Source organism: Oncorhynchus kisutch, linkage group LG30, assembly GCF_002021735.2.
Source record: "Oncorhynchus kisutch isolate 150728-3 linkage group LG30, Okis_V2, whole genome shotgun sequence".
NCBI lineage: Eukaryota > Metazoa > Chordata > Actinopteri > Salmoniformes > Salmonidae > Oncorhynchus > Oncorhynchus kisutch.
In genome coordinates, this window is record NC_034203.2 from 39,977,791 (window position 1) to 39,991,098 (window position 13,308).

General features: G+C 42.4%; 1 protein-coding gene across 3 annotated transcripts in view; it reads left to right on the forward strand.

Moving 5' to 3' along the window:
* sppl2 (signal peptide peptidase-like 2) overlaps positions 1-13,308 on the forward strand; it is a 29,000-nt gene that overhangs the window by 6,679 nt on the left and 9,013 nt on the right. For all 3 annotated transcript variants that reach the window (XR_004206330.1, XM_031810006.1, XM_031810007.1), the window contains exons 6-8: positions 1,636-1,778; positions 6,456-6,552; positions 6,783-6,899. Coding sequence is in view for 2 of the 3 variants with exons in the window: in XM_031810006.1 (XP_031665866.1) it covers positions 1,636-1,778; positions 6,456-6,552; positions 6,783-6,899 (357 nt within the window). In the remaining variant the exon portion in view is untranslated. The remainder of the gene's footprint in view (positions 1-1,635; positions 1,779-6,455; positions 6,553-6,782; positions 6,900-13,308) is intronic.

Consider the following 13,308-nt stretch of genomic DNA (forward strand, 5'->3'; position numbering starts at 1 on the left):
TATAAAGGGTCTTGGGTGATATGATGATCGATGCTTGACTGCCATTTGACAAATACAAATATTTTTTCTCTTATCCATAAAAGTCTCATTATAATATACTAGCCTACCCCCATTGTATCTTTGAGCGTTTGGCTAGAGAGCACGTGTCCAGACCAGAGTAGACACATTTGAAAAAGTACATTTTTGTGTGCATTATGTCAGGGGTTCCCAAATCTTTTCACTCAGGCCCTCCTTCCAGCATCATGTGCTATTTCTATGGGCACAAGCACTGTGCCCATAGAAATAGGGCGGCAGGGTAGCCTAGTGGTTAGAGCATTGGACTAGTAACCATTCGTCCTGTTTCTCCACGCTGTCAGTATAGTATAGTACTAGTAGTAGTAGTGGTACTAGGTTGCAAGTTCAAATCCCTGAGCTGACAAGGTGACAAGGTACAAAATCTGTCGTTCTGCCCCTGAACAGGCAGTTAACCCACTGTTCCTAGGCCGTCATTTTTCTAAATGACTTGCCTGGTTAAATAAAGGTACAAATAAAAAAAATGACTCAAACTGTTCACACCCCTGTTGTTGGTGGAGAGAACATTTTGCAGATTTTGAAGCATATTTCCAGCAATTCTATACATTTTTCCATGTCTAATGTGTATTCGTGTGATATTTGAGTGACAAAGAAATTACAACAATATCTATGGGCTAAAAAACAGTTGACATGGTCTAGTTGACCTTTCTGACAAGTTATAAATATCTCTCTAAGGTCGACAATGACTGACATGACAAGAGGAACTGATGATGCACTACCCAATTTAGAAATGGCACCTTGTGCCGTCTACTATTACAACTTTCAAGAGTAAATTGGGTAGTGGTACCCATCAGCCCCCGCGCCCCACCAGCCAACCCCCCGCGCCCCACCCGCCAACCCCTCGCTTCCCCACAGTTTGAGAATAACTGCACTACGTCATCACACACTGATTTTTATCCACGACAAGTCTGTTTGGTGGAAACTCACCACGGGTGGGAAAATATGCAGATATTAGAATATTCACCACAAAATCTGTCGCGAATTGGATGGAAACCTGGCTACTGAGGAATAAAGGACTGATGTAGTGCAAAAACTGCTCTCTTTGAGTGACGGGGGGGGGGGGGTGTGTGTGGAAGAGAGGGAGAGTGACGACACATAGCGAATGGGGTAAACCATAAAAACTGCTCTCTTTGAGTGACGGGGGGGGGGGGGGGGGGCGTGTGTGGAAGAGAGAGGGAGAGTGACGACACATAGCGAATGGGGTAAACCATAAAAACTGACATTACTAAACATGGCGGAGAAGCGTAACACATTTTAACAAACCAAACGTTGAAATACTGTTATACAAGGTAAATAAAACAACACAAACCGGTCCGTGCATCAACCCCCCCTTTACCCTCCCACTGTCAGTAACAGACCCCTCTTCATCCTACAGTTAAAGCCTCTCCAGTATTTGGGGAGGGTATTACAGCTGATCTTAGATCTTCTACCTGGAGGGGGGGGGGCTCTAGCTTTAGGATGAAGGGTGAAGACCAGTTGCCTCAGGATGGAGAGGGGTCTGTTACTGACGACAGTCCCCAGGGGCCCCCCTCACGTGTCCCTGTGGTGTCCCTCTGTCTGCAGGCGTTACCTGAAGCACAAGCGTGATGACAGCGTGGAGAAGCAGGACGAGGAGACGGTGGACGTGACGCCCATCATGATCTCTGTGTTCGTTGTCATGTGCTGCTCCATGCTGGTGCTGCTCTACTTCTTCTACGACCAACTGGGTACAACCTGGGTCTATACCTGTCTCTACCTGTCTCTACCTGGCTCTACTTGTCTATACCGGTCTCTTAATCTAGTCTATGACCACCTGTATATACACCTGTACCCATCTATACCTGTCTATACCTGTCTCTACCTGTCTATACCTGTCTCTACCTGTCTCTACCTGTCTCTACCTGTCTCTACCTGTCTATACCTGTCTATACCTGTCTCTACCTGTCTATACCTGTCTCTACCCATCTCTACCTGTCTATACCTGTCTCTACCTGGCTCTACCTGGCTCTACCTGGCTCTACTTGTCTATACCGGTCTCTTAATCTAGTCTATGACCACCTGTATATACACCTGTACCCATCTCTACCTGTCTCTACCTGTCTATACCTGTCTCTACCTGTCTATACCTGTCTCTACCTGTCTCTACCTGTCTCTACCTGTCTATACCTGTCTCTACCTGGCTCTACCTGGCTCTACCTGGCTCTACTTGTCTATACCGGTCTCTTAATCTAGTCTATGACCACCTGTATATACACCTGTACCCATCTATACCTGTCTCTACCTGTCTCTACCTGTCTCTAACTGTCTCTACCTGTCTATACCTGTCTATACCTGTCTATACCTGTCTCTACCTGTCTCTACCTATCTCTACCTGTCTATACTGGTCTCTTAATCTAGTCTATGACCACCTGTATATACACCTGTACCCATCTATACCTGTCTCTACCTGTCTCTACTTGTCTATACCTGTCTCTGAATCTAGTCTATGACCACCTGTATATACACCTGTACCCATCTATACCTGTCTCTACCTGTCTCTACTTGTCTATACCTGTCTCTGAATCTAGTCTATGACCACCTGTATATACACCTGTACCCATCTATACCTGTCTCTACCTGTCTCTACTTGTCTATACCTGTCTCTTAATCTAGTCTATGACCACCTGTATATACACCTGTACCCATCTATACCTGTCTATACCTGTCTATACCTGTCTCTGAATCTAGTCTATGACCACCTGTATATACACCTGTACCCATCTATACCTGTCTCTACCTGTCTATACCTGTCTCTACCTGTCTCTACCTGTCTATACCTGTCTATACCTGTCTATACCTGTATCTTAATCTAGTCTATGACCACCTGTATATAAACCCGTACCCTTCTCTACCTGTCTATACCTGTATCGTAATCTAGTCTATGACCACCTGTATATAAACCCGTACCCTTCTCTACCTGTCACTACCTCTCTATACCTGTATCTTAATCTAGTCTATGACCACCTGTATATAAACCCGTACCCATCTCTACCTGTCTATACCTGTATCATAATCTAGTCTATGACCACCTGTATATAAACCTGTACCTGTCTATACCCTTCTCTACCTGTCTATACCTGTATCATAATCTAGTCTATGACCACCTGTATATAAACCTGTACCTGTCTATACCCTTCTCTACCTGTCTATACCTGTATCATAATCTAGTCTATGACCACCTGTATATAAACCCGTACCCATCTCTACCTGTCTATACCTGTCTCTTAATCTAGTCTATGACCACCTGAATATAAACCTGTACCTGTCTATACCCTTCTCTACCTGTCTATACCTGTATCATAATCTAGTCTATGACCACCTGTATATAAACCTGTACCTGTCTATACCCTTCTCTACCTGTCTATACCTGTATCATAATCTAGTCTATGACCACCTGTATATAAACCCGTACCCATCTCTACCTGTCTATACCTGTCTCTTAATCTAGTCTATGACCACCTGTATATAAACCTGTACCTGTCTATACCCATCTCTACCTGTCTATACTTGTCTCTGAATCTAGTCTGACCACCTGTATATAAACCTGTACCTGTCTATACCCATCTCTACCTGTCTATACTTGTCTCGTAATCTAGTCTGACCACCTGTATATACACCTGTACCCATCTCTACCTGTCTATACCTGTCTCTACCTGTCTTTACTTGTCTCTGAATCTAGTCTATGACCACCTGTATATACATCTCTACCTGTCTATACCCATCTCTACCTGTCTATACCTGTCTCGTAATCTAGTGAGACCACCTGTATATACACCTGTACCCATCTCTACCTGTCTATACCTGTCTCTACCTGTCTTTACTTGTCTCTTAATCTAGTCTATGACCACCTGTATATACATCTCTACCTGTCTATACCCATCTCTACCTGTCTCTACCTGTATCTACCTCTCTCTACCTCTCTCTACCTCTCTCTACCTGTCTATACCTGTCTCTTAATCTAGTCTGACCACCTGTATATACACCTGTACCCATCTATACCTGTCTCTACCTGTCTCTTAATCTAGTCTATGACCATCTGTATGTAAACCCGTACCCTTCTCTACCTGTCACTACCTGTCTATACCTGTATCTTAATCTAGTCTATGACCACCTGTATATAAACCCGTACCCTTCTCTACCTGTCTATACCTGTCTATACCTGTCTCTTAATCTAGTCTATGACCACCTGTATATAAACCTGTACCCTTCTCTACCTGTCACTACCTGTCTATACCTGTATCTTAATCTAGTCTATGACCACCTGTATATAAACCCGTACCCTTCTCTACCTGTCTCTACCTGTCTATACCTGTATCTTAATCTAGTCTATGACCACCTGTATATAAACCTGTACCCATCTATACCTGTCACTACCTGTCTATACCTGTATCTTAATCTAGTCTATGACCACCTGTATGTAAACCCGTACCCTTCTCTACCTGTCACTACCTGTCTATACCTGTATCTTAATCTAGTCTATGACCACCTGTATATAAACCCGTACCCTTCTCTACCTGTCTATACCTGTCTATACCTGTCTCTTAATCTAGTCTATGACCACCTGTATATAAACCTGTACCCTTCTCTACCTGTCACTACCTGTCTATACCTGTATCTTAATCTAGTCTATGACCACCTGTATATAAACCCGTACCCTTCTCTACCTGTCACTACCTGTCTATACCTGTATCTTAATCTAGTCTATGACCACCTGTATATAAACCTGTACCCATCTATACCTGTCACTACCTGTCTATACCTGTATCTTAATCTAGTCTATGACCACCTGTATATAAACCTGTACCCATCTATACCTGTCACTACCTGTCTATACCTGTATCTTAATCTAGTCTATGACCACCTGTATGTAAACCCGTACCCTTCTCTACCTGTCACTACCTGTCTATACCTGTATCTTAATCTAGTCTATGACCACCTGTATGTAAACCCGTACCCATCTATACCTGTCACTACCTGTCTATACCTGTATCTTAATCTAGTCTATGACCACCTGTATATAAACCCGTCCCTTCTCTACCTGTCACTACCTGTCTATACCTGTATCTTAATCTAGTCTATGACCACCTGTATATAAACCCGTACCCTTCTCTACCTGTCACTACCTGTCTATACCTGTATCTTAATCTAGTCTATGACCACCTGTATGTAAACCTGTCCCCTTCTATACCTGTCTATACCTGTCTATACCTGTATCTTAATCTAGTCTATGACCACCTGTATGTAAACCTGTCCCCTTCTATACCTGTCTCTCTGCCTTTACCTGTCTCTCTGCCTTTACCTGTCTATACCTGTCTATACCTGTTTCTCTGCCTGTACCCGTCTCTCTGCCTCTACCTGTCTATACCTGTCTATACCTGTCTCTTAATCTAGTCAATGACTACCTGTATATACACCTGTACCTCTGCCTTTACCCGACTCTCTGCCTCTACCTGTCTATACCTGTCTATACCTGTCTCTTAATCTAGTCTATGACTACCTGTATATACACCTGTACCCATCTATACCTGTCTATACCTGTCTCTTAATCTAGTCCATGCCCACCTGTATATACATCTCTACCTGTCTATACCCATCTCTACCTCTCTATACCTGTCTCTACCTGTCTATACCTGTCTATACCTGTCTCTTAATCTAGTCTGACCACCTGTATATACACCTGTACCCATCTCTACCTGTCCATATCTGTCTCTACCTGTCTATACTTGTCTCCTAATCTAGTCTATGACCACCTGTATATACATCTCTACCTGCCTATACCCATCTCTACCTGTCTATACCTGTCTCTTAATCTAGTCTATGACCACCTGTATATAAACCTGTACCCTTCTCTACCTGTCTCTACCTGTCTCTACCTGTCTCTACCTGTCACTACCTGTCACTACCTGTCTATACCTGTATCTTAATCTAGTCTATGACCACCTATATATAAACCTGTACCCATCTATACCTGTCACTACCTGTCTATACCTGTATCTTAATCTAGTCTATGACCACCTATATATAAACCTGTACCCTTCTCTACCTGTCTCTACCTGTCTCTACCTGTCTCTTAATCTAGTCTATGACCACCTGTATATAAACCTGTACCCATCTCTACCTGTCTATACCTGTCTCTCTGCCTTTGTGTAGTGTCTATGATCATTGTTGGATTCTATCCTCTCTGTCTGTGTAGTGTCTATGATCATTGTTGGATTCTATCCTCTTTGTCTGTTTAGTGTCTATGATCATTGTTGGATTCTATCCTCTTTGTCTGTTTAGTGTCTATGATCATTGTTGTATTCTATCCTCTCTGTCTGTGTAGTGTCTATGATCATTGTTGTATTCTATCCTCTCTGTCTGTGTAGTTTATATGATCATTGGGATATTCTGCCTGGCCTCGTCTGTTGGCCTGTACAGCTGTCTCTGGCCCTTTGTTAGGAGACTCCCCTTCGGGAAGTGCAGGTGAGAGACTTACCATCAACCTAACAAAGATCTGTTTATAATCACCAGGAAGTAGTCCACAATCAACCTAACAACAACACAAATCACAAGAGGATTACACAATCAACCCCAAAAAATAAAACAGAAATTGAATCAAAGCAAATAGTTGACTCTTCTCCATCTATTGTTGTATTTTTTAAAATTGTATTAACTTTTTCCAACTTCTTCCTGATGTGTGTGTGTGTGTGCAGGATCCCAGAGAACAACTTGCCTTACTGCCACAAGAGGCCTCAGGTCCGCATGCTGCTGTTGTCAGCCTTCTGTATCGGAGTCAGCGTCACCTGGGGTGTGTTCCGCAACGAAGACCAGTGAGTATTAGGGTGGCAAAATTCCGGAATATTCGGAAAGTAACTTCTATAAAATTCCCAGGTTTTCCATAAATCCCAGTTAGAGGATTCCCAGATTTCCTGCTTATTCCTGGAATCTTCCAACCGTCTTACTGGTTGTCTACGCTGGAGGGATGAGTAATGTTGCCAGAGACCTGAAGACTGGTTTGAGCCTTTAGCTCCCAGATCTAATGAATGCTTAGGCAGCAGGTTTCAGCTCCGTGGCCAACATAGTCTTCCTGAGGCGTTTATTTTATTTTTAGGTGGTAGATCAGATTTTTCAATCCCCCATATACATTTTTATCTTTTTAAAATATATTTTCCTTTATCATTTTCAACTAACCCTACCACCCGAGTAAACTAATGAACAACAACATTAAACTGAGATATGACTGAAGAGTTAATCAGGGTGATTTCTCAAAAAATAGACAGGTATTTTCCTTTCCAAGGTAGCAAGATCTTATCTATTTTTGCTAACTTTCTATACAAATTTATTGGAGTGAGATCATTTCTTTCTTTTAGGATATGTACAGTGGGGCAAAAAAGTATTTAGTCAGCCACCAATTGTGCAAGTTCTCCAACTTAAAAAGATGAGAGAGGCCTGTAATTTTCATCATAGGTACACTTCAACTATGACAGACAAAATTAGGGGGAAAAATCCAGAAAATCACATTGTAGGATTTTTTATGAATTTATTTAAAGATTATGGTGGAAAATAAGTATTTGGTCACCTACAAACAAGCAAGATTTCTGGCTCTCACAGACCTGTAACTTCTTCTTTAAGAGGCTCCTCTGTCCTCCACTGGTTACCTGTATTAATGGCACCTGTTTGAACTTGTTATCAGTATAAAAGACACCTGTCCACAACCTCAAACAGGTAGCCTGGGTTTCACTTTTGAGTTGTGGGTATTTCTTTTCCGTGTGAGTGTTTGGTCCACACGGTACTGTTTCGGTTTTCGTTCGTTCACTTTATTGTTTTGTATTTCAGTGTTCCGTTCGTTTCATTAAATATTACATCATGAACACATACCACGCTGCGCTTTGGTCCGATCCTTCTTCCACCTCTGAATGTCGTTACAGTTATTCCCTCCGCAAGGCAATCAAACAAGTGAAATACAAGTACAGGGACAAGGTGGAGTCGAAATTCAACGGCTCAGACACGAGACGTATGTGGCAGGGTCTACAGGAAATCACGGAATACAAAAAGAAAACCAGCCACGTCACGGACACCAACGTCAAGCTTCCAGACAAGCTAAACACCTTCTTTGCCCGTTTTGAGGATAACACACTGCCACCGTCGCGGCCCGCTAACAAGGACTGCGCCTCTCCTTCTCCGTGGGTGACGTGAATAAAACATTTAAACGTGTTAACCCTCGCAAGGCTGCTGGCCCAGATGCCATCCCTAGCCGCGTCCTCAGAGCACAGACCAGCCGACTTGTGTGTTTGCGGACATATTCAATCGCTCCCTATCCCAGTCGGTTGTCCCCACATGCTTAAAGATGGCTACCATTGTTCCTGTACCCAAGAAGGCAAAGATAACTGAAATAAATGACTACCGCCCCATAGCACTCACTTCTGTCATCATGAAGTGCTTTGAGAGACTAGTCAAGGATCATATCACCTCCACCTTACCGGCCACCCTAGACCCAATTCAGTTTGCATACCGCCCCAACAGGTCCACAGATAATGCAATAGCCATCACAGTGCACACTGCCCTGTCCCACCTGGACAAGAGGAATACCTATGTAAGAATGCTGTTCATCGATCACAGCTCAGCATTCAACACCATAGTACCCTCCAAGTTCATCATCGAGGTGGAGGCCCTGGGTCTTAACCCTGCCCTGTGCAACTGGGTCCTAGAATTTCTGATGGGCCGCCCCCAGGTGAAGGTAGGAAACAACAATCTCCACTTCGCTGACCCTCAACACTGGGGCCCCACAAGGGTTTGTGCTCAACCCCCTCCTGTACCCCCTGTTCACCCACGACTACGTGGCCATGCACGCCTCCAACTCAATCATCAAGTTTGCAGACGACACATCAGTAGTGGGCTTGATTACCAACAACGATAAGAGTCTACAGGGAGGATGTGAGGGCACTCGGAGTGTGGTGTCAGGAAAACAACCTCTCACTCAACATCAACAAAACAAAGGAGGTGATTGTGGATTTCAGGAAACAGCAGAGGGAGCACCCCCCTATCCACATCGAAGGGATAGCAGTGGAGAAGGTGGAAAGTTTTAAGTTCCTGGGCGTACACATCACGGACAAACTGAAATTGTCCACCCACACAGACAGTGTGGTGAAGAAGGTGCAACAGCACCTCTTCAACCTCAGGAGGCTGAAAAAATGTGGCTTGTCACCCAAAACCCTGACAAACTTTTACAGATGCACAATCGAGAGCATCCTGTCGGGCTGTATCACAGCCTGGTACGGCAACTGCTCCGCCCTCAACCGCAAGGCTCTCCAGTGGGTGGTGTGGTCTGCACAAAGCATCACCAGGGGCAAACTACCTGCCCTCCATGACACCTACAGCACCCAATGTCACAGGGAGGCCAAAAAGATCATCAAGGACATCAACCACCCGCGCCACTGCCTGTTCACACCGCTACAATCCAGAAGGCGAGGTCAGTACAGGTGCATCAAAGCTGGGACCGAGAGACTGAAATCACCTTCTATTCAAGGCCATCAGACTGCTAAGCAGCAATCACTAACTCCGAGAGGCTGCTGCCTACATTGAGATCCAATCACTGGCCACTTTAATAAATGGCTCACTCGTCACTTTATACAAAGCCACTCTAAATAATGCCACTTTAATAATGTTTACATGTCTTACATTACTCATATCACATGTACACCACCGTTCAAAAGTTTGGGGTCACTTAGAATTGTCCTTGTTTTTGAAAGGAAGGCACATTTTTTTATTCATTAAAATAACATCAAATTGATCAGAAATACAGTGAAGACATGGTTAATGTTGTAAATTACTATTGTAGCTGGAAACGGCAGTTAAATTTTTTTTTAAAAAGAAGGAATATCTACATAGGCTTACAGAGGCCCATTATCAACAACCATCACTCCTGTGTTCCAATGGCACGTTGTGTTTGCTAATCCAAGTTTATAATTTTAAAAGGCTAATTGATCATTAGAAAACCCTTTTGCAATTATGTTAGCACAGCTGAAAACTGTTGTTCTGATTAAATAAGCAATAAAACTTGCCTTCTTTAGACTAGTTGAGTATCTGGAGCATCAGCATTTGTGGGTTCGATTACAGGCTCAAAATGGCCAGAAGCAAAGAACTTTCTTCTAAAGCTCATCAGTCTATTCTTGTTCTGAGAAATGAAGGCTATTCCATGCGAGAAATTGCCAAGAAACTGAAGATCTTGTACAACGCTGTGTACTACTCCCTTCACAGAACAGCTCAAACTGGCACTAACCAGAATAGAAAGAGGAGTGGGAGGCCCCGGTGCACAACTTAGCAAGAGGAAAGTACATTAGGGTGTCTAGTTTGAGAAACAGACAAGGATATCCCTGCCAGCCAAACCCTCCCTAACCCGGACAGCGTTGGGCCAATTGTGCGTTGCCCCATGGACCTCCGGGTCGCGGCTGGCTGCAACAGAGCCTGGGCTCGAACCCAGAATCTCTGATGGCACAGCTAGCACTGCGATGCAGTACCTTAGACCACTGCGCCACACGAGAGGCCCGATTTAAAAAATATATATATAATAATAATAATATAAAACAAATCCACATACTTCGCTTTGGTTAGTGGAGATGGAGGAGACTGAAACAAAAACATATGCTTAAAGTTCTTCATTTCCTCTTTCAAAATGTAATTTGGTGAATCATGGGTGACTCTGTCATTTGTAACAAGTTTCAGTAAATTATTTTTGGGACATTTCTGTATTTAAGATTTAAAAATAATTGTCCTTGGAGCTCAGAGACAGGATTGTTTTGAGGCACAGATCTAGGGAAGGGTACCATTTTATTTATTTATCCGTTATTTTACCAGGTAAGTTGACTGAGAACACGTTCTCATTTGCAGCAACGACCTGGGGAATAGTTACAGGGGAGAGGAGGGGGATGAATGAGCCAATTGTAAACTGTGAGAAACTCGCTAAATACAGGTGTGGCAAGCTTGTGCCATCGTACCCAAGAAGACTCAAGGCTGTAATCGCTGCCAAAGGTGCTTCAACAAAGTAGTGATTAAAGGTTCTGAATACTAATGCAAATGTAATATTTCAGTTCAATAAAAAAAATATTTTAAAAAATCCATTTTCGAATAAGGCTTCAACGTAACTTGGTGGAAAAAGTCAAGGGGTCTGAATACCTTCAGGATGTATACGACAATTATTTGATGGTCCGACCACATTCTGTCCCCGATCACCTTATTTTATTTTTTAAACTTTTGGTGCCAGAGAGAATGAAATAATAAGAAAGTAGTCAAGACGACTAGCTTGATTGAGCCTCACTAGTTCAGGATATTAAACCTCCTCCATGTATATCTCACTAGGTCAGGATATTAAACATCCTCCATGTATATCTCACTAGGTCAGGATATTAAGCCTCCATGTATATCTCACTAGGTCAGGATATTAAACCTCCTCCATGTATATCTCACTAGGTCAGGATATTAAACCTCCTCCATGTATATCTCACTAGGTCAGGATATTAAACCTCCTCCATGTATATCTCACTAGGTCAGGATATTAAGCCTCCATGTATATCTCACTAGGTCAGGATATTAAACCTCCTCCATGTATATCTCACTAGGTCAGGATATTAAACCTCCTCCATGTATATCTCACTAGGTCAGGATATTAAACCTCCTCCATGTATATCTCACTAGGTCAGGATATTAAGCCTCCATGTATATCTCACTAGGTCAGGATATTAAACCTCCTCCATGTATATCTCACTAGGTCAGGATATTAAACCTCCTCCATGTATATCTCACTAGGTCAGGATATTAAACCTCCATGTATATCTCACTAGGTCAGGATATTAAACCTCCTCCATGTATATCTCACTAGGTCAGGATATTAAACCTCCTCCATGTATATCTCACTAGATCAGGATATTAAACCTCCTCCATGTATATCTCACTAGGTCAGGATATTAAACCTCCTCCATGTATATCTCACTAGGTCAGGATATTAAACCTCCTCCATGTATATCTCACTAGATCAGGATATTAAACCTCCTCCATGTATATCTCACTAGGTCAGGATATTAAACCTCCTCCATGTATATCTCACTAGGTCAGGATATTAAACCTCCTCCATGTATATCTCACTAGGTCAGGATATTAAACCTCCTCCATGTATATCTCACTAGGTCAGGATATTAAACCTCCATGTATCCACTAGTTCTAATATATCCATGACATTTGTGATTTCCTTAAGTGCATGAGGTTGATAGGTTATAGTGTGATTTCCTTTACAGTCCATAGAGATATTTAAAACTATATTATAATCTCCCACCATAATCATTTATTTAATTTTTTATTTTAATTTAATTTAACCTTTTATTTAACTAGGCAAGTCAGTTAAGAACCAATGATGGCCTACCAAAAGGCAAAAGTCCTCCTGCGGGGGACGGGGGATTAAAAATACAAAACAAATGTAATAAAATATATTAAATATAGGACAAAACACACATCATGACAAGAGAGACAACACTACATAAAGACAGACCTAAGACAACAACATAGCAAAGCAGCAGCACATGACAACACAGCATGGTAGCAAAACCATATGACAACAACGTGGTAGCGTCACAACATGGTAGCAGCATAAAACATGGTACAAACATTATTGGGCATAGACAACAACACAAAGGGCAAGAAGGCAGAGAAAACAATACATCACAGAAAACAGCCACAACTGTCAGTAAGAGTGTCCATGATTGAGTCTTTGAATGAAGAGATGTGTTTGTTGCAGCTCGTTCCAGTCGCTAGCTGCAGCGAACTGAAAAGACAAGCGACCCAGGGATGTGTGGGCTTTGGGGACCTTTAACAGAATATATATGTTTTCAAAGAAGTGTGGATCATCATTATTCAGACTGTATAGGTTAATGAGCCATGTCTGGTTATGGTCAAATAACCTATTTAAAATCATCCATCTACCTTGAGGATCTGTTTGGACAATTTGCACATTCAGATCAAAATTACTGTTAATTAATATCACCCCTTTTTAAATTTCTTTGCCCATTGGGAGAAGTATATTTCACTCCCAGTCCTTTTTCCACACAGCTTCATCTAACATCGCTGAATGAGTTTCCTGTAAACAATAGATATATTCCTTCTCTTTTAGCCAGGTAAATACTGATCGTCTTTTCTTATCTGCTAAGCCATTACAGTTACAACTGGCTATACTTATTTCACCATAATGAGATA